This window comes from Drosophila melanogaster, chromosome X, assembly GCF_000001215.4.
Source record: "Drosophila melanogaster chromosome X".
Classification (NCBI taxonomy): Eukaryota; Metazoa; Arthropoda; class Insecta; order Diptera; family Drosophilidae; genus Drosophila; species Drosophila melanogaster.
In genome coordinates, this window is record NC_004354.4 from 13,811,552 (window position 1) to 13,830,731 (window position 19,180).

A 19,180-nucleotide genomic window follows, 5' to 3' on the forward strand; every position below is an offset into this window, starting at 1 on the left:
GTAACGGTTTTTTGCTTAGTTGGAATATGGTATTTTGAAAGTGGTTGAGTTCACCGCACTGTTAACCGCTAACAGCTCACTGTGGCGCACAACAGTACACTATCGGCTGTTAACGGCTCTGTTTTGGTTTTTTGTCCAATTCCAAAGTTCGTTGCGTTCGCATTTGTTTACATCATTGCTCGATTCGGTGTTCTATAGCCAAAAACGATGTCCCTGATTGCCCAGGCGAGTCGCACAGTGCCGCAGCTACTGTTGCACTTGAACCGCCATCTGGTCACCTCCTGCTCAAGCGCCGCATCCGCCACGTCCTCGAAACCGCCGGATGTCGACCAGTCGATCACTGCCGACCAGCTCCTCGGACCGGAATCGCAGCGCAGGTGCATGGAGAAGATGCGCAGCCTGCCGGCATTCCCGCGTCCCAAGGCGCTCACGCCCAGTCGCCGGGAAAAGCAGACATCCGCGGTTCTTATCGCCCTCTGCCAGGAGCGCGGCACGTCAGTATAGCCAGTTAAACTAGGAATGCGACCATTTGAATAAGCTGCATCGCTTTGCTCTTTCAGGAATGAAATATCCCTACTATACACCCGACGATCGCGACACCTGCGCAGCCACAGCTTTCAGATCTCCTTTCCGGGCGGAAGGCGCGATGATCACGACTCGAGCTACGTGGACTGTGCGCTGCGCGAAACAGAGGAGGAGATCGGCCTACCGCGCCATCGCATCCAGGTGTGGGGCGAGGCCAAGCAGCTACAGCTGCCGAGGACCTCGTCGATTGTGCCAGTGGTGGGCGTGGTGCCGGACTTTAGCCTCTCCGAGCTGCGTCTCAACTGGGAGGAGGTGGAGGAGGCGTTTAGTGTGCCGCTCACTTCGCTAATGCTGCCCAAGGCCACCAGGCACACACAGTTTCGTAGCGGCTACAGCGGTCCAGTATTTGTTGTAGACCATTATCGCATCTGGGGCATCACCGGCTATCTGACGCACCTCTTCCTGCACTGCCTGCTGCCACCCAATTTGCTGCCCGATTGCCTCAAGACGAACATCAAGTTCATTCGGCCCTTTAAGCTACCGCCCAAGCTGCCGCATCATCGCGAGCACTCCGCCGGGGATCCCTCGATGCGCACCTGACGAGACATCCGCGATCCGCCGACCGTAATCCTACTCAGGCTAGCAACAATCTGGTACTGTGATTGGGCCAAATGTGCTTCGCTCGAACCGAACAATTGGCCAATTCTGATGGTGTTCTTTGTTTTAGTGTACGCGTTAATTGTTAATTCTCGGAGAGATTTATAATAAAACTGTTGACCATTATGTTGAAATCGAAGAGGAGCTCTTTATTCGAGCTAAGACGATGCCATTTAATGATTTATATCTTTGATAAGGCTTATCATGAAATGAACATGTTAAGTAAAAGGCAATAATTGTCTTTTTGTGTTTTTTTTTTATTTGTAATTTTCACTTAAATACAAAAAATACTCTTCATTTCCTCCTCTAATTTTCTTTTTTTTTTTTTTTGTTTTGTTTTTCTTGTTATGATAAAATAAAATATTTAAATAAAAATTAAAAGCGAACAAAATGGAAAACTTTCGCCAGGGAGCAAAAAAAAATTCAAAATCATAATTTTGCAATAGAAAAAAAAGATTTGTCTTCGAATACAACAAAAAAGCTCCTTGCAGAATAAAAAATTATAAATTAAAATAAACATTTTAAAGGAACGGGAAGCGCTCCTTCAGGCGATCGATACATTTTAATTGACAGCGAGCTACGTAATTATATTCATGCGTTTGCCTGTGGACATCTGTATGTCAAACACAAATGTTTTAATATTAATTAAGCAAACAAACATGCAGGCGGGCCAAGTAAGTCAAAGCCTTCTCGATAGATTGTGGCTGGTGTTTCTTTTTTTTTTTTTCCAAATGGGGTTTAAATTAAGCATAGCTGAAGAAAGGCAACGCGGCTGCTTAAAGAACACTTGTTGTTATGCTTGTTATATATAGTAGGTTTATATATATATTTATATATAATATATGCATGGGTAGTTATATCCGTTAAGTATACATCTATGTATAGTCCTCAGAGTTGCTGCTGTTGTAAAATTGTCCAAAATATTGTGGTTGCGATTGCTGTATACTATTAGTTGATGTGTGGTGTGGCTGCATGGATCTGCTCCATAGGAAACCTACTCCGAAATATCAATTGGAATGTATGTGGTAAACGTGGGCGTCTCCAGCTCCTCGTGCTTCTTCATTTTGAGACTCTGCAAGCGGCAAATGGAGATTCTAGAGATTGGAGCCCAGTAAAATTGGCACAATGGCAAGTTACGCACCTGTTGCAGCTTGTAGTGATTGATAATGTCCTGGTCGGCCGGGCACGATTGTGTGAAGGCGTCCAGCTGGTACATGTGATACATGTAGCGCCACAGGGCCGTCAAGTGCGTCTGCAAGGAGTCGGATAGTGAGAACGTTGAGTCATTGATACCTGGTCGGGTTGGCTTATTCATTCGATTCTGTAGCTGATGGCTATAATTGGACTTCGAGCGGCAATAACGAAAATGATTTAAAGCCCATTCACAATCAAAGTTATACAATGTATTAGCCTTAGATTGCTATTAAATCTATATTGCAATACAACTTATCACATTCATTCTTGCGCTATTAATCATTTAGGCAAAAAGTCACAAAGCCACTAAGTCAATATTTGCCCACTGCTTTCTATTCGCAAATAAAGTCTTTATCAGCAAAAGTTTTCCTGACTAATCCATTGGCAAATACGATAATGCAGTTACTCCTGCTGTGGCTGTGATACCCTGGAACACCCCCACTGCTTACCGGGATTTCAAAGTCGACAAAGTACTTGCCCGCCACACGGATGTGCTGCAGGCGCGGCATCAGCTCACAGTCGAAGCAGCACATGGTGTCGCCGGTGAGGAAGCGCGTGTTGCGCGCGGACAGATGATCGTTGATCTTGCGCAGATGCGAGAGCAGGGCGTTGTTCTTGGCCTCGTCCTTCTTTACCAGCATCAGCTTCAACTTGACATACAGGTTCTCGATCAGGGTGGCCACCTCCTTGTCCTGGACAAACAGATTGTAGCCGCCCGGTATGTTCTTCATGATGTGCCGCTCGATCTTTTCGTTCTCCAAAATGGCCAGCCCATTGTCAATGAGGATGGGCGGGTGTGTGGCCTCAAAATTGGTACGGAAATCGGGCGGCGGCTTCTGCATATCCACCGTCGTCACCTTCAGGCTGATCGTCTTCAGTTCGGCCAGTAGATATAGGTCCATGAAGTACTCCTGGCAGAACAAACAGGCGCCCTTCCGCCTGCCGTCGATGGTCGAGGCCTGCAAATCGAAGCGGAAAATGTTAACCAATTTAGTGTCTCGGGGATTCGGGGAAAGCAAGCGTTTTTTTTTAATCAAAAAGTGAGAGGGGTGCGAAAATGTTTACTTGGCCATTTCGATAAGTTGGCTTTGCGGCGATACCATCAAGTGTTAATGTGGGTCACATTCCGGGGACTGGGCATTTTTCCAGCGATTGGACATTGCCTCCAGTCCACTTAATGGACACATAATGGCACATCGCGTGCCGGCAATTACTGATAAACGCAAATCAAACAGAAATTTAACAAAATAAGACAACATAGTTTTCCATTATGATCATGTGACATCATCATCATCATCATCATCATCATAATCATCATAACCATAAACGTTCTGCGTTGTTCAACAGCCCAGCGTGGCGTGATGAGCCATCGAGGTTTGTTTGCTCGCCATTTTTTTTTTTTTTTTTTTTTTTGGGGGACCGGAAGCGATCCAAAGGCAAGACAAGCGACGTCGAGTGGACGACGACGATACTAGCCAAGCCCGACGAGAATTCTGCATCGCTGCACTGCCAAGGCCAGTGGAGGATAGGCAGATACATTTGTAGCTACACAGATGGGAAGATAAATAGTGAGACGGCAAGGCAATGCCAGCGCCACAGGCTACAGTGAGCACTGACTAAGTTGAGTCAAGTCTCTGCATTTGCATTCCAGCAATATCAGCCGCCGATATCACAAGTATTTACAGATTAAGCATATTTAGCACACCCTGACTATTTACGTGATTATTTAAAGCTGCCAGTGGTTTTAAACAAAACAAAAGGCGGAAATACTTTAATCTTTTTATGCGATTGTGGATATGATGAAGAAGTTTAGTAAATTTAAATGGAATTTATATGAGCATGATTTGTACATATATTAATTTGAATTTCGCACTGCAACCTGGCGGTTCTACTTAGCCAATATCCACTGTAGATCGATGGCATTGCTGCAGCTGAGAAGCAGCTAAAGCCTAACAACACATCACACAAATGATGACGATGATGTCATCAGGCGTGCGGTGTGTGAAGTTTACTTGTTGATTGCCGTTGCCAGCCTTTTTTGTATTTGCTGCCCATATTTAACCCCCTCCCCCCCCCCCCCGCAAAACCATTTCTGCTGGCGTCGACAGCCGGCTTAACTTCAAATAAGCTCCAACGCCAGGCGGCAATCAATGTGCGTTTATATGGCACTGTGCATATTTGTATTCGTTAGATAAGCCAGCCTGCACTGCTGTTTTCACACATTTTGCCACTACAGCACAGAAACTGAAGAGAGTTAGCAAATCTACTGGCTGCTCAAGAACGAGGTTGTCGTGGAGCTGGGGCATTCTCCAAACTCCACAGCGAATCCATGAATTTAGCTAAATTGTTTGTGACTACACGGATACGTATGTATCTATAAGTATATGGTTATATCTATTTTTATACAACCACATCGTTATGGGGTTATGAGTTAAATATGGTTACGGTTCAACACTTGCCAAATACACATTTGAAATAAGTGATAAATATGATAACGAGGCGTACGCAATAATTAACCACAGTTAACTTCGGTTTGTAAATTCAATTTAACGCACCAATTGCAGGCAATTAAAATATTATTTCGAATGCGAAGTTAATTAGCATTGCCCTGTGTGTTAATGGCTTAATAACGAAACCCAGCCAAACCAAACCAAAAAAAAACCCAACCCATTTTCCAGCCCACATGGTCGCAGCATAATCAAACTATGAAAGGCAACAACAACAACAAAAAATAAACTACAATGATTGTGGGAGCGGTATTCGTATAATTTTGTATCTTTTTTCATTCCGCCGCGGTGCTTAAACGGTTCATTTGTATTCTTTCGCACATTATTAACTGTGCACGTTCGTTTACCTGGTCTACGCACATCCATCCATAGCCCATAGCTCCAAGCTCCATAAATTCCCAACTGACCCGGATTACTTTCAGTCCGTCGCACATATTCGTTCCGCTCGTATTTGTATCATATTTTCTTGGCCCGCATTTTGTTGACTCGATTTTTTAAGGCCGCACTAATTGTTGGCAATACATTCTACAGCTAAGCGCAATCGGTTTTCGTTGGCGAATACAAGTACGAAATTTTTACATAAAACTATTGCTTTTGCCATTAATTGCTAATAATATCGCATTACAATATTTTTGCCATCTCTAGCGAGCATTGTAGTTTGCAATATGAGTTGCACAAATTGAAAATGGGAATTGCAAAATGCAAGACTAAGACGTGTGGCAACGTCGAAAGGTCAGTCGAAGTCAGTCAGTCAGGCAATCATCTTGAGCTACAGACACATATACAGATACAAAGTATATGGCAAAACTATGGATACAGATACATTTACAGATAGAGATACAGACACATAGACGGCGGTTGCAATTGACTTTTTCAAAATAGAAATGACGAGAGCAGGCAGACCAAAAAGCAGTTAGCAAATGTCAAGTGCCATTCACGTACATATGCTTCAAATATATGTACATATATATACTTTATATGGCCACATCTGGCTAATAAAAACTGCCGGCTAAATAAATACCTAGCCAATATAAACGTTCGTCTTTGAATACGTTTTCGTTTTAGAAAAATAAGTTGTGGTTTTTGCTTTTTTTTTGACTAGCCACAGAGGCGGTGAAAATCATAGATTTTTCATTTATTTAACTTTTAAAGTTGATTAATCTACCCATCTTATCGACCATGATTTTTGCATACTAACTAACTATTCGTGTGTTGGTAAAAATGCTTAAACAATTTTATGGTATTTCAAAGTTCGTAATTTTAAGCCCTATTATTTTGTACGCAATCGTACATGGATATATTTATATGTACGCACACTCAACAACTTCGATTTGTTTTCCTTTTAATTGTAAATTCGTGGCGCGATAAGATAGGAGGGCGGAAAAGTTAAGTTAAGTCAAATAAAATGAAATTCGTAAGCTTTTTGCGCCAGCGAACAGAAATCGTAAATGTAAACGAAAATGAAATTGTTGGAAATAGTGAATGCCACAGTCATGTTTTATTTTATTTATATTTTTGTTCTTTTTGTTTCTATGGGTTGGGGATGGGTTGTTTTTATTTTGGGAACCAGTTCGCTGACAGCTGCAGCGCAATAATTTAATTTTAATCATGATCATGATGTTGGGGGCAGATGTCAACCTTGAGAAGAGCGTCGATTCGATTCTTGAATGCCGGAGTTCTTTCTATTGGGCCACATAAAAACACAGATACATATATGTATGTATGTATGTATGTGCCATATCTTATCAAAAGTTGGGCGGCGGAAGTTATCGCCGCAGTTTGTTGGTGATGATGATGGGGCCTGATGAAGTAATAGCCAAAATAATAGAAATATAATCAGGCCAAGTGGTCGCATGGCAGGTGAAGTCAGCCGGCATATCTTGGGCCACAAATTTTTAATGGGCTAATGGGTTTTCCAATGCCTATTCGCATTTCCCCCCCAAAAACCTATGCCAAGGTGTATTCAAGAATTACGTTTAAATCTTATAAAAGCATAAGCTATGGATTATTAAGAAGCATATTGCACTTAATTCAGGTAAATCAAAAGAATAGAAAAAACGTTGGGCAAGTAAAAGTCATAAAAAATATACGATGTGAGTTACGAAAGGAAGTTATAAACATTAAGATAGGGAACAACAACAAAAAATACCACTGATTGTCAATTAGAACGAATGCACTTCAGTTTTGGAGTAAAGCTGGGGAAAATTGTGGGGGCGGGAAATTGTGGGCGGAGGATGTCAAGCCTTTGCGTGTTTTTCTTGGCTAAAAAGCCAGTCACACAGCAATGCACACACACACACACACGGAGAGAGAACGTGGGGGCGTGAATAAAACAAGAAATCAACAACTCAACTGTCACTTTTGCACAAAAACACAAACCATAGAAGAGGCAAGGAAGACACGTACAGTGGTACTTAGATTGGATGTACTTCCTTACTATAATCCATATATATATATTGTTCGAACTTATCAGCACTAATTTCAGGCATGTCTATTACTCTAAAAATAACCTATATAAAGCAGTAATAAACAATAAATTAGACAAAGCATTATGAAATTCCTATTAGTGCTTCAAAGTATTTCATTGTATTTAAGTTTTTAAGCCAGCTTTATATTGCATGCCCACTTATTTAATTGCAGTGTGTAAAAAGCGCCTTACTAAGTGCAGCTTTTCATCTTGACTCTTTGCTGCCGTTGAAGTGACAACAAAGAAGCGCATTTTCCTCAACTTAGCACAACTGAAGCCGCAACAATCGCTTGGCGTTCAGTTGCAACAAAAGGCGCTAATTTAGCTCAAGTTTGCATGAGATTCATCCTTGGGTGGAAAGGTTGCCCCATAGAAGGCCATTGTGTGTGGCAAAGAAACGAGTACTAAGTATTTGCAATAACACCAAAAATCTTATTTTATAATGCTCACTGTGCTCAAGCATTTGATGGATGTGTCAAAATTAGGTAGCTAATTTTCTTCGAGTGCATTGGCGATCGCCTTTTGTTTTGATCGGCGCTTTGTTTTGATTCGATTCGATGGCTTGGCCAATTTCTGGAAATCTCGCGTGGGCGATGACTCCGAGGGTAAGGCATTGGCTTTGGCTTTGGCTTTGGGTTTTTGCTTGTTTTCCAAGCCGAAACCGAAACTGAAACCAACACCAAAACCAAAAACCAAAAACCGAACTTGGAGCCGCAGCCAAAGCCAAAGCCAAGCCAAGTCAAGGAGGCGGAAAAGCGCGCACGAGAAAAACCTGTTTAGCGTTCAATGATTGTTTTGTTTTGCAGCAAACGAAGAAACAAGAAAACACATTTGTATTTGTTTGTTGCCTGCACGCGCGGAACAGAGAGGCATGCCACGATCCCCAGCTTACATACATATATAGCTGGATCCACTGCCACACTCGCTCTTCTTGAACCCCACAAACTGAACAATACCAACAACACAGCTTTCCTCGGCGGCGGCAAATTGAACTTTCACTTTTTCGCTGGGAAATTGCTATGGAAATGGAAACGTTGGGCCTTACATGGAGTGCGTTGTTATGTCAAAGATGCTTCTGTCACTCTTCTGCTGCAGTTTAACTATTGCTTTTAACTGGCCAAAAATTCAGGCAAAAATTAGAGAAAAAAAAAAAAGAAATGAAAGGAAACAGGTGCTCCCAAGCACTTTCTCCCACGAAAACAGGAAAAGGGAGCGGGCCATGGATCATTGGGTTTAAGGGGGAAATGGGGGATGGGTTTCGAAAGTGTTAGGACCAAAAACTTACGATCATACGATATGAATAGAATATAGCTACTAATTTCAGCCATTACATATCGTATTGCTGTTTAATTTGGAAACAAAACTGGTTACGAAACCCTATTCGAAGTACACGATTGCTCATGTCAGTTGTTTAGCGTCGAGTGGGGTTTTTTTTTTCTTTTTCTTTCGGGAATCGAATGGTATAACACATGGTATATTGTACTGTTTGGGTTTAGGCAATGCAAAGGTGAGGGAAATTACTCATGGGCAGACGACTCGAGGTGCGGTCTCCATTTGCGTGGGCTGGATGAGTGGCCAAGTTGAGTCGAGTCGAGTTTGCCAATAGAATCAACAACAGCAGGGCTCCAAAGTGTTCCGAAAACAATTACAATTACTTCGGCAAACAGTGGGAACCAACAAAAGAAACAAAATTAAGTGGACTCATGCTCGACTTACAATTCCGGGGAAAGAAATAGATTGCGGCCTCTACTATAATACAAAAAAAAAAACCAAAGGGTTCGTAATCTTTCTTTGACTCATTTTGCAATAATATCACCTTTAAGAAAGATGCCAATGAACAATTGTTTTATCACATGTTTTTTTTTCCACTATCGAAGAACAGAACTGATAAGAAAAGCGTTGTATTCGAGGAGAAAAAATCGAACAAGTTTTTATTATCGATTATTTGTAATACATAAAGAAATAAAACACTACATATTGAGCAATCTAAAGTTAAGTTCTATGATTTAAATTCATTTAATTAATCACACTTTAGGAATCTTGGCTTCTCAATGCTATTATCTTGACCGCAAATGTGCGGAGTGCTAGCTTTTTGTTTTCTTCGATTCTTTGGAGGAGCATGACGTATGTGTCAAGAAATTTAGAAATCACTAAAAGATAAAAAAGAACCTCTAATTCACACACACACACACAGAGAGAAACATGCTGATGGTTGCGAAGGGGGGCGATGCGGGGGGCTTAGGAGAACTATGATGAAGGAGCATTTGTTGAGCAATTGGCGCAATGAAATGTGATTAAATTTTTTAGCAGATAAGAACCGAAGTAATATGTTACGTTCCACAAATTTCAGACTGTGCGCACACAGCAATATCATGATTAATTGTTAATTATAAAATATTAAAAAGATATTTCATATGAACAGCTTGGTATGCTCGGATAATTTGGAAAAAGGGCGGCTTTAGAGTATTGCACCAAAAAGGTATGCTGTAATATTTAATTTGGATGCTTTATAATGGTAATCATGGAGTTCTGAAAATCATAACTCAATCAACAATTTCGTTCTGTGCAGATGTGCCCGAATGCATGTGTATGCGATAGTGTGCGTGCGTGTGTGTGTATGTGTGTGTGTATGTGTGTGTGAATGTGCGATAGGGAGAAAAGGAGAAAACCGGTTTTGGCGATGCTTAGGAACCGCAAGGCGAAAGGGGAACGTCGGCGAGAGGGGAGGGGGCGGTGTGTGCTAAACGTATTCTGTTCGTTTTAACCAAATGTGACACACTGCAAAGTGCCACAGTGAGAAGAAGAAGAAGAAGACAACGAAGAACGAACAGGGGTAAGAAGCCGAAAAGAGGGAGGAGGAGGAGAAACAAACGGCAGTTCGCGTTTTCCCAGTCGCTTCTTGTTTTTGCCTTTGTTTGCATTTGCTTCTGCTTTTGCCCCGGCTGCATTTTCACTCTGCACGGAAATTTGCGCAGAGCGAAATGGAAAACTGCAGGGGTATGCAAATGTCGCTGTTCGCTCACCTTTATGATCAATTCTATCTCGGGCACATCGAATTTACTGCTGCCGTTCGTCTCCTGGCTCTGCTGCGATTCAACTTCCGACATTGCGATATTGTTATTATTTTTATCGTTTATTCTCGATATCTCTGATCAGATCGAAGAGTTTTTTTCTTTATCCGCGTGACGAGGTGCGTGCGTGTTCGTTTCCTTTTCGCTTTTGTTGTGCTAATTTCCTTTGCCAATACACACACTCACGTACACAAGCTGTAACACACACAGGCAGCACACTCACACACACACAGAGAGACGGAGGGAAGAAGAAGCTCGCCTCGCAGTGTTTAAAAAAAATATGCCGTTCTGTTCTACGATTTGCGCGCTGCTAAAGTCTATTCACGATTGAATTGGTTAGCCGCTGAATAAACCAATCTGCACTGCGCGAAATACACTAACGCCTGCTGTTCAGTGTTACCAGACGGTCCTGCCTTTCGGCCGGCCTATAAATACCAAGCTAATACCAAATGTTTTTAAAGTTGTACTTACAACTCCCTCTCAATAACAGTTGTTATTGGGACATTTCAATAACAGATTGCGTAATACCAAAAATACCTTATACCTACAAAACTCCCATTTGTTCTCAATTTATTCCCCAATATATCGATATTCCATAAAAATTTTGAAATTTCGCGTTCGGGGAAATCGACTATTTTCTTTGTTTTTATAACAACTTTTAGGTATTGAGAAATAATTTCTTAGTCTGCTATCTATATAAATTTTTCAATTTAATGATTTTAATTATCAAATATTCCTTTTAAATTATATACCATCTGTAGACATTATTATAGTTATTCTAACATATAACAGTTGTACTATTAAATATACCAAAAAGAATACCACCGATTGCAAACATTTTATGGCGCCGAAATAATCCGGACTGCGACCAGGTGGCAGCACTAGCAGCTTGGTGTGCGCTTCGTTGGAAATATCATTTTATTGGCACCGGCTTTTCCATCCCAATATCACGACATGGATCTGATGGAACTGCTGAAGCAGGCCCAGCGCCTGACGAACGAGACCAATACGGACACGGAGGTGCCGGGCGTGGAACGGACCATGTCCCAGGTTCTGCAGGCAACCAAGGAGTTTCACTCGCGTGTCACCCAAATGGGCACCAATGATCTGCAGGCGTGAGTAGTTCGCTATAGGCCAGGCGCCAAAAATTGTCATATTAACCGGTCATTCAAATGCAGCCACATACTGCTCGGCTCTAAGGGCGTGGACCTGCCCAAGCTTACACAGAAGCTGGAGTCGCTCAGCGCCCGCCAAACCTTCGAGCCGATTGATCCGGTGACGGAGACCAATGTGCAGGCCTATCTGAAGAACGAGCGGGAGAACGCCATACTCTCAGTTATCGATGAGACGAATCGCAGTGTGAGTGCGCCAAATGACATGCTTCAGGCAGACACCCAAAATTCTGAACTTTCTATCTCCATTAACCAATCCATTGCAGATATTTAAATCTGTGGAGCGACAGAAGTGGCGTTGCATCTACTCGGAGTGGGGCGAGGAGAAGGAAGCGCTGCTAAACGCTCTGGTCGGACCAAACCAACAGGACTTCCCCGACGTCCAGTTTCAGATAGTGCCCACGGCCATGGCTGATGAGCCCACTCCGTACTCCCAACTGAATGGCCATGAGCAGATGTACGCTGAACAGATCGCCATCCACAACCAGTCGATCATCCTGGGCAGACGCCCTAACTTGCTGTCGACCCTTGCCCACGTGGTCCAAGACTCCTTCAACGATGAGTCCGTAGCCGAGATGTGGAATGTATTGCAGTTTATGACCGCGTTGCCGCCAGTCTCGAGCACCATCGATCCAATCAAGAATCGTCAGACATCACCGCAATTCGTTGAGCAGGCCCGCACGTACTTGGAGCGCAGATATAGGACGTATATGAGAAAGTTTATCGTCGCGAATTTGGCCAAAGCGCGGCGGGGAGGAATCCCCAGCGTGTACCATATGGTCCGCTCCTATGTGGGCGTTACTCTCCAGGGGCAGCGAGCCCTCTACGGGCTGCATGACGTGAACAATGGCCAGCCATTGTGGCCACATGTTTACTATAGCTTGCGGAGTGGCGATATGGACGCGGCTGCGTTGTATCTCAAGGAATCGGGAACCTGCCCCGACCTGCTTACGCTATTGACGTTGCGAAAGAACGGCGATAGGGACAACTTGATGGTAAAGCTTGAGGGTCAGCTAAAGTTGGAGTACAACAGTAGACTGCGCGCCTGTACGGATCCCTACAAAAAGGCGGTGAGTGCTCATCTTTTGCTACAACTTGTTGCGTATATTCGTGCTAATCATATGTTTTTCTCTTTTCCATTAGGTATACGTCGTATTGTTGGCGTGTGATCCGCACTTCACTCACGTAGAACTAATGCGCAGCATCGACGACTTCCTGTGGATGCAACTGTCCATTCTGCGCAGGTCGGACCAAAGCGACAGCAACACGGAGCAGCTAACGTTCAGCGGCCTGCAATCGCTCATTTTAGAAAAGTACGGCGAGAACTACTTCAATGCGCGCGAGAAGGCGGCGCTATACTTCCAGGTGCTGACGCTTACCGGCCAATTTGAGGCCGCCATTGAATTCCTCGCCCGCACCGAGAAAAATCGAACGCACGCTATCCACATGGCCATTGCCCTAAACGAGATATCCATGCTGGGAACACCACGTTCCGTGGAACAATCCCTTCTGAGCTCCGACCCTGACGACCCAAAACCAATGAAACGACTCAATCTTGTGCGTCTGATCGTCATGTACACCAAGTGCTTTGAGAGAACGGACACCACGCAGGCGCTGCATTACTATTACCTGTTGCGCAACTTTAAATCCGAGAACGGACGCGGCAACGTGATGCTCACCTGCGTCTGCGATCTGCTAGTTGAGAAATGCGACGACGAAATGCTAGAGCTGATTTTCGGGACGGAGGATAAGAAAAACGGCTTGCGCTATGGGTATGTTACGTTTTTGGTACTCTTAAAAGATTTCAAAATCCTTTTGGCAAATAGCTAATGGTTTATTCATTCCCCTTTATTTAGCGGCATATATGCGGAATTTCAAATTCATGAATGCGATAAGTACTCTCTGGCCGAAATGGTGGGCGATGAGTTGTCGAAACGCGGCGACTACGAATTGGCCATCGAGCTCTACTTTATTGGTGGCCAGCTGGACAAGGCACTGCGTTTGGTGAACTCGCTACTGGCACAGGTGGTCCACCAACCAACGCAGAATGGAAGCGTGCGTAACCGGCTGGGCGATATTATCAATCGACTAGATGCGGCGCTGGTCGTGCGTAAATCGGACGTAGAGGTTCAAGTTGTTGTCACATATACGGTGCTGACAAAGGTCATGAAGTTCTTTGACCACTATCACGAAGGCGCATTGCGTTCGGCATTAGAAATCCTGACCAACAATCATCTGATACCCGCCAGCTCATTGGAAGTGGACGAGTGTGTGACGAACATAAAGCGGATGGGTCCCGAGGTCATTAAAGTGCTGCCCGATATCCTGCTGGCGTCCATGGACATTGTATACCAGGAGTATGTGAAGCTAATGGACTCGAATGAAACAGCTTCCGGTTTCTTTGATGAAAGCAAGTGCGTCAATAAGGAGCCCGCCGTGAAACATTTGCGAGACAGGGCCAAGGCATTCACCAACATGGCTGCCAGCGTTCCATACCGAATGCCATCGACCACCAACCAGCGGCTCGTCCAGCTGGAGATCCTTATGCACTAACATTAGCCAGATTAATACCTAGTTATCGTTTATATGCATTTCATTCAGTTCGTTTAAAATTTTATTGATGATTATATTTTTTTCTTTCCAATAATTTTATTGGAATTTTTCTGTTAAGCGCAACGCATTTAAAGCATTAAGCATTCGAAAAATTTAAAAGAAAATATTTTGTATGTATGTGTTATAAGAAAACTAAACAAAATTCAAAATGTCACACGTATATGTTAATTACTCACGGTTTAGGCAAACAATTAAAATTTTGCATTTTCGCTACTTAATAACCGAATGTATGGTATGTATCACAACAAGCCACTAACCCACTGGAATATCCACAAAAGACTTTCAGATAAGAAGTATTAAGTATTTTATTGCATAATTTGAGACACCGTTTGCTATTGCATTGAAACCTCAAGAGGTCTCAGGAACACCCCAGGACATACATATGAAGAACACATCAATATACTTGTATCAAAATAGTATTGCCAACAATGGCTGCCAACTGTCGGAGATTTTAGGAATCCATTACATAGTTTCTAACAGATCCGTTTCGAGATCCTAGTACACTGCCATAAAAATGAAGAAAAAAAAAAGCCATTAGCTTGGCCCTCGTTTCGTATAAATGCATTTGTTTTCACTTCTGTCTATTTAAGATAATATTGTTAATTGGAATAAGTTGATTGCGATAGTTTGTTCTGGTTTTGTGCGCCACTCAGTCGAAGGTCGGAAGGTCGGTCTGCGCCGCGCCGCCTCTCCCAGCCACACTCCGTTCCGCTTATCCCATATACTGGTACGAAGCGCAGACGGGCTCCTGATGACGAGCGTGTGGCGAGGATTGCAGCGCCAGACGTTGCAGGTGGCAACCGCGGCAGAGCAGGCGCCCGTCCAGCGGGTAACAGCGTTTGTCCGGCTCATCGGTCAGCTGCATGCCGCACTCCTCGCAGATGTAGCAGTCCACGTGGAAGTCCTTGTCCATCGAGACGACGCGCACAGTTTCGTCGGTGCCCTCGACGGGTGTGATGCCTGCCGAGAATTGCCGACGATTGCGAGATTAGCATTGACGTATTATTCGGAATGAAGTTGTGAACCCACCTTTGCCGCAGCTAGCGCACTTGGGCGCAAACATTCGATGGTAGTCGTTGACGCAGTAGATCTTGTGGTCCACGTCCACGGTGAAGGGCACCCCGTCTAAGCACTCATTGCACACACAGCACCGGAAGCAGCCCGGATGATACGACTTGCCCATGGCCTGCAAGATCTGCAAGAGGGAAAGAGCGAGAGCGACGTCAATGTGAGTACAAGTTGCCCAATTAGAGTGGGATAGAAACGAATGGGGTGCAGTACGAACCATTTCCATGATCAGATGGCCACAGATGGCGCACTTTTCCGCCGTCTGCTGGAAGCCCGAGTACTGCAAGAGTGAATTCTTATTATTATTAATTAATGGCGTTGAAATCATAACAAAGCAAATGAAAAGGTAATTGCGTCAGTAACCAAAAATAACGATTTATAATCATAAATATAATAAAATTCAAACAACACAATACAGTTGGGAAAGTGTTTTCTCAAAATGAAAAGGAGTTTTTACGGGGAATATCAATATTTTTCAGTCCTGACTAAACTACAACTACAACTATCTTCTCACCATGTAATCCTCCTCGCAATAGACCCGACCATGCACATTGTAGAACGCCTTGCCTCGCAGCGCCCGTCCGCAGGAGCAGCAGATGAAGCAGTTGGTGTGATACAGATTGCCCATCGCCTGGCAAGCCTGCCCGGCACCCTTCACCTTCTCGCCGCATGTGTGACAAATGCCTAGTGATTGTAACCGATATTATTGTGAGTCAGAGATATTATGGTTAAGTGCTAACAATAAATACACACCAAAGTATTCGCCGTGCTCCTCGCTCTGTTCGATCTCCTCCTCCAGCTGGCGTGTGAGCTCTTCGATCTTGCGCTGCGCCTCCGTCGGGCCAGCCGGACGCGGCGGGGTGACGCTATACGGTAGCAGATTCTTGGTGAGACCTGATGGCGGTACAGAGTAGATATTAGGTCATGCTATTGACTTGGCTTGCAAGGCCAAGTGAAGATTAGTCAGCTTAGTTAGGAAAAAACAAAAATAAATATGCGGGCGCATTGTTGGGACAAACGAAAATAATTGAAATAAATAAATCAGGAAAAAAGCTGAAAAATTCGCGGTGTAAGCCAAATTCTTGAATGAAAAATGAAATCAAATTATAATAATATTTTTCTAATTATAATTCCCATCGACAAAACATAAAAAATTTGTTTGTTTAAACGATAAAATCGCAATTTCAATCATGGTGAAATGAAAATGAACGATATTGCATTCGAATCGGTTTCGGTTGTCATTGAATCGGTTCAGGTAAAGGACTTAAAATTAAACCGGTTAGCGGCAACCGTTTGACCAAAGTTTGTCGCCCCGCCAACCGGTTTATGATTGAGCGATGAGTGATGACACGAACGGAACCCAACCCCTTTGGAGAAACCAAGCTCAGCCCGTCATACCTCTCCTGGGTTTCAAGGCAGCATTAACGGCTGCGTGCAAGCATTTTTGATGGGGGAAGCATTTGGATTCATTAGTTTGATTAATACAATCTCGAATTGATGGTTGTTTAGTGATGGAATGTATCCATGTAGGCAAAAGTATGCATACATAGATACTGAAATATTATAATATGTTGCATGCTAGGCGAAATACATGTTTATGTATAATAAAAAGTACGTTGAAGGTGCTTTTTATTATTATTCCATATTTAAATGATAGCTTTAGTTTAGTAAAGTAACCATGCATCTTTAAATGGATCGATAGAATTTTTGTTCACTTTACTATATATAGCATGTACTCCACCTAAGCGATGCAGTATCTATTCCATCACTTAAAGTAATTCGCCATTTTGGGGACAGACGATCGTCAGTCGCTTACCTGTGCTGCCCTGCGAGGGAGTGGGTGATGTGGCCACCGCCAGAGGAGCCGTCATCGCAATGGGCGTCGCCCGCAAGGAAGCGGTGGATGTTGGTGCTGCTGGTGCCGCTGCTGCTGATGTCGGTGCATTGGATGTGGTTGGTGGAGCTGCCGTGGCCATGCCCATGGCCAGTGATGACGTTATTATTGGTGGTTCCTGGACAGTTCGCTGGGCAGGGGCTCCCGTTGCAGCCGCCCTGCCGGTAGCCAATCCTGCTGCCGTATTCCTGTGCAGATTCGCCGTCATGCAAACGTAGTCAGAGCTATTGATGTCCTCTATATAGTTAGGATTAACGGAGACATTAATGGCGCCGCCGGGCGACTTAACGGGCGTGTGCTGCTGCAGTTTGGCCACCGACTGCGCGGTGGGTACGGGACTTAGGTGGCTAGGTAACGATAGATTCCTATATCGTTGCGTTGGCGATCCCAAGGAGCTAGAACTGGCCGTGTTGCTGCTAATGCTTCGCTGGTGCATGGGCGAGGCCAGCAGCGCATTGAGATCCAGACCGGCGGTGGACGAACTGCCTGAGGAGTTGGACGTGGGCTGCATCTCCTGATACATGGTGGCGGTGGCCGGCGAGGCCTGTGGCTGTGCCCGCTGGCCAGAGTGTGGAATGATGTTCTCGTATATGGGCGCAGCATGCTCCTCCAGATCGCCAGTTGGACCCAAAGCAGCAGAACGTCCCGATGGTGGTGGTGGTCCTCCTGCTGCTCTGGTCGTTCCCAACGATGCAGATCCTTGATTCTCTGGCACCGGCGTGTGTGCAAAGCGCCCAGCCCGAATGGGCTGCATCAGCAGATAGCCGTTCAATATGGCGCTCTGCCTGCTCCCGGGACTTTGAGGCTGAGCCCTCTTGTGGTTTGAATCGAATTGACCGTAGAACTCCAAGTTCTCATATACCGGCGAATGCTTCTGCGGTGCAATCCGCTGGCCCAGAATCTGTGCGGTCGGTGCATAGATTTGTGCACTTCCGTTGTGCGTGTGCTGTATCTGCTCCACCGGACGGGGCGTGGCGTATTTGGAGGCGGCAATGATGTTGCCGCGCTCGTACAGCTTATAGTCCTGATTGTGATGGAGTTGCTGCATTTGCTGCATCTGATGTTGCTGCTGTTGCTGCTGACTTTCCTGCAGGTAGTTCTCAATGGCGCCCGGTGAGCGCTGGTAGCTTCGCATGGCCACGCCCCCGTCTCCAGGGCCACCACTGCCGCCCCCTCCTCCAACACCAGCACCACCTCCCCCACCGATGTGAAGACGCTGCATCAGTGTCTCATAGTCGGAATCGGAGTTGCCGGGATTCCTCGCCTGCGTCTGCGTCCGCTGGGTGGTCATTCTGTCTTTTGATATATGTATATTTATCCACCAGATCCTGCTCCTCCTCCTTATCGTCTTCTTCTTCCGTCTCTCCTACTCCCTCGCCACACTTGCTGTCTCGCTCTGCGGGGGGGACGCCGCCCCGAAATCAACGATTGGCTCGCTTTTCCCGGTCGGAAAAGACCTTAGCTAACTGTGCTCGGCTAGTTGGCAATCAGTCAGTCGGCTTTTCCTTTATTCTATCAGCTTTTCTGCATTTTCTTTGTGCGCCTGCATTGGAATATCAAAAAATTCGTACAGTTAAGTGTGACCGCCGCGGGTTACGTTTATAATATACTGTCCGGCAGGCAGGCGAATATACCACAAAATATACTGCAGCTCAAAAGGGCCACTCTAAAATATCAAATACATATTGCATTGCATTACATTGTTTTTTTTTTTTTAATCTAGCAACGTTATTATTTAAAATTGTAAATTTAATTACAATTCCACTTAGTTATTTTTTTAGCTTGCAATAATTTTAATCCATTTAAAGTCGGGATTTTGAAATATTTGAGGTCTAAATTTCAAACATTGAAATTTTAATATTACTCTTCTTGAGTTTTTAACTTATATCCACTATTTTTACTTTTGAACCCAAAAGGTTAGCCAAAACTACAATTTTAGATCCCATAGCTCGAAATATATTATTATTTATATTTATATATTATTTACCTTATGATTATTTTTAAATAAAAGT

The 19,180-nt window shown here is 44.2% G+C and overlaps 4 protein-coding genes across 8 annotated transcripts; 2 read left to right on the top strand and 2 right to left on the bottom strand.

Moving 5' to 3' along the window:
* The first annotated feature begins 132 nt into the window (after positions 1 to 132).
* On the top strand, positions 133 to 1,319 carry CG11095 (uncharacterized protein). The gene is made up of 2 exons (NM_132699.3): positions 133 to 494; positions 561 to 1,319. The coding sequence occupies exons 1-2, from the start codon at positions 208 to 210 to the stop codon at positions 1,123 to 1,125; spliced, it is 852 nt and encodes a 283-aa protein (NP_572927.1). The 5' UTR covers positions 133 to 207; the 3' UTR covers positions 1,126 to 1,319.
* Positions 1,320 to 1,419: 100 nt separating this feature from the next.
* Clic (Chloride intracellular channel) lies at positions 1,420 to 10,756 on the bottom strand. 2 transcript variants are annotated; one of them, NM_132700.4, is made up of 4 exons: positions 10,374 to 10,756; positions 2,826 to 3,335; positions 2,324 to 2,434; positions 1,420 to 2,254 (listed from the first exon to the last, which is right to left on the bottom strand). In NM_132700.4, the coding sequence occupies exons 1-4, from the start codon at positions 10,455 to 10,457 to the stop codon at positions 2,177 to 2,179; spliced, it is 783 nt and encodes a 260-aa protein (NP_572928.1). In that variant the 5' UTR covers positions 10,458 to 10,756; the 3' UTR covers positions 1,420 to 2,176. The 2 variants fall into 2 exon arrangements, with proteins under 2 accessions (NP_572928.1, NP_001259537.2); NM_001272608.2 differs by having other exon boundaries at positions 1,910 to 2,254.
* Positions 10,757 to 11,274: 518 nt separating this feature from the next.
* On the top strand, positions 11,275 to 14,359 carry Nup93-1 (Nucleoporin 93kD-1). Its single transcript, NM_132701.4, has 5 exons — positions 11,275 to 11,536; positions 11,600 to 11,780; positions 11,860 to 12,663; positions 12,737 to 13,365; positions 13,450 to 14,359. The coding sequence occupies exons 1-5, from the start codon at positions 11,376 to 11,378 to the stop codon at positions 14,144 to 14,146; spliced, it is 2,472 nt and encodes an 823-aa protein (NP_572929.1). The 5' UTR covers positions 11,275 to 11,375; the 3' UTR covers positions 14,147 to 14,359.
* A 130-nt stretch (positions 14,360 to 14,489) lies between these two features.
* On the bottom strand, positions 14,490 to 18,766 carry jub (Ajuba LIM protein). Of its 4 annotated transcripts, NM_132702.5 has the most exons (7): positions 17,091 to 18,766; positions 16,673 to 16,702; positions 16,028 to 16,168; positions 15,789 to 15,958; positions 15,492 to 15,554; positions 15,236 to 15,401; positions 14,779 to 15,166 (listed from the first exon to the last, which is right to left on the bottom strand). In NM_132702.5, the coding sequence occupies exons 1-7, from the start codon at positions 18,457 to 18,459 to the stop codon at positions 14,919 to 14,921; spliced, it is 2,187 nt and encodes a 728-aa protein (NP_572930.3). In that variant the 5' UTR covers positions 18,460 to 18,766; the 3' UTR covers positions 14,779 to 14,918. The 4 variants fall into 4 exon arrangements, with proteins under 4 accessions (NP_001285232.1, NP_572930.3, NP_001188586.1 ...); NM_001298303.1 differs by lacking the exon at positions 16,673 to 16,702 and having other exon boundaries at positions 14,490 to 15,166; NM_001201657.2 differs by lacking the exon at positions 16,673 to 16,702.
* Between the last annotated feature and the right edge of the window lie 414 nt (positions 18,767 to 19,180).

Bases quoted from the DNA above. Each gene is read 5' to 3' on its own strand.
- jub (NM_132702.5), bottom strand. From the start codon at position 18,459: ATGACCACCCAGCGGACGCAGACGCAGGCGAGGAATCCCGGCAACTCC. The intron at 16,703-17,090 runs GTAAGCGACTGA...GCTTGCACGCAG, and splicing joins TCCCTCGCAGGGCAGCACAG to CCGTTAATGCTGCCTTGAAA. The intron at 15,167-15,235 runs GTGGGTTCACAA...AATTCTCGGCAG, and splicing joins GTGCGCTAGCTGCGGCAAAG to GCATCACACCCGTCGAGGGC.
- Nup93-1 (NM_132701.4), top strand. From the start codon at position 11,376: ATGGATCTGATGGAACTGCTGAAGCAGGCCCAGCGCCTGACGAACGAG. The intron at 11,537-11,599 runs GTGAGTAGTTCG...ATTCAAATGCAG, and splicing joins GGCACCAATGATCTGCAGGC to CCACATACTGCTCGGCTCTA. The intron at 13,366-13,449 runs GTATGTTACGTT...CCCTTTATTTAG, and splicing joins AAAAACGGCTTGCGCTATGG to CGGCATATATGCGGAATTTC.
- Clic (NM_132700.4), bottom strand. From the start codon at position 10,457: ATGTCGGAAGTTGAATCGCAGCAGAGCCAGGAGACGAACGGCAGCAGT. The intron at 3,336-10,373 runs GTGAGCGAACAG...TTCGATTTGCAG, and splicing joins AGATAGAATTGATCATAAAG to GCCTCGACCATCGACGGCAG. The intron at 2,435-2,825 runs GTAAGCAGTGGG...GACTCCTTGCAG, and splicing joins TTGTCGACTTTGAAATCCCG to ACGCACTTGACGGCCCTGTG.
- CG11095 (NM_132699.3), top strand. From the start codon at position 208: ATGTCCCTGATTGCCCAGGCGAGTCGCACAGTGCCGCAGCTACTGTTG. The intron at 495-560 runs GTCAGTATAGCC...TTGCTCTTTCAG, and splicing joins CTCTGCCAGGAGCGCGGCAC to GAATGAAATATCCCTACTAT.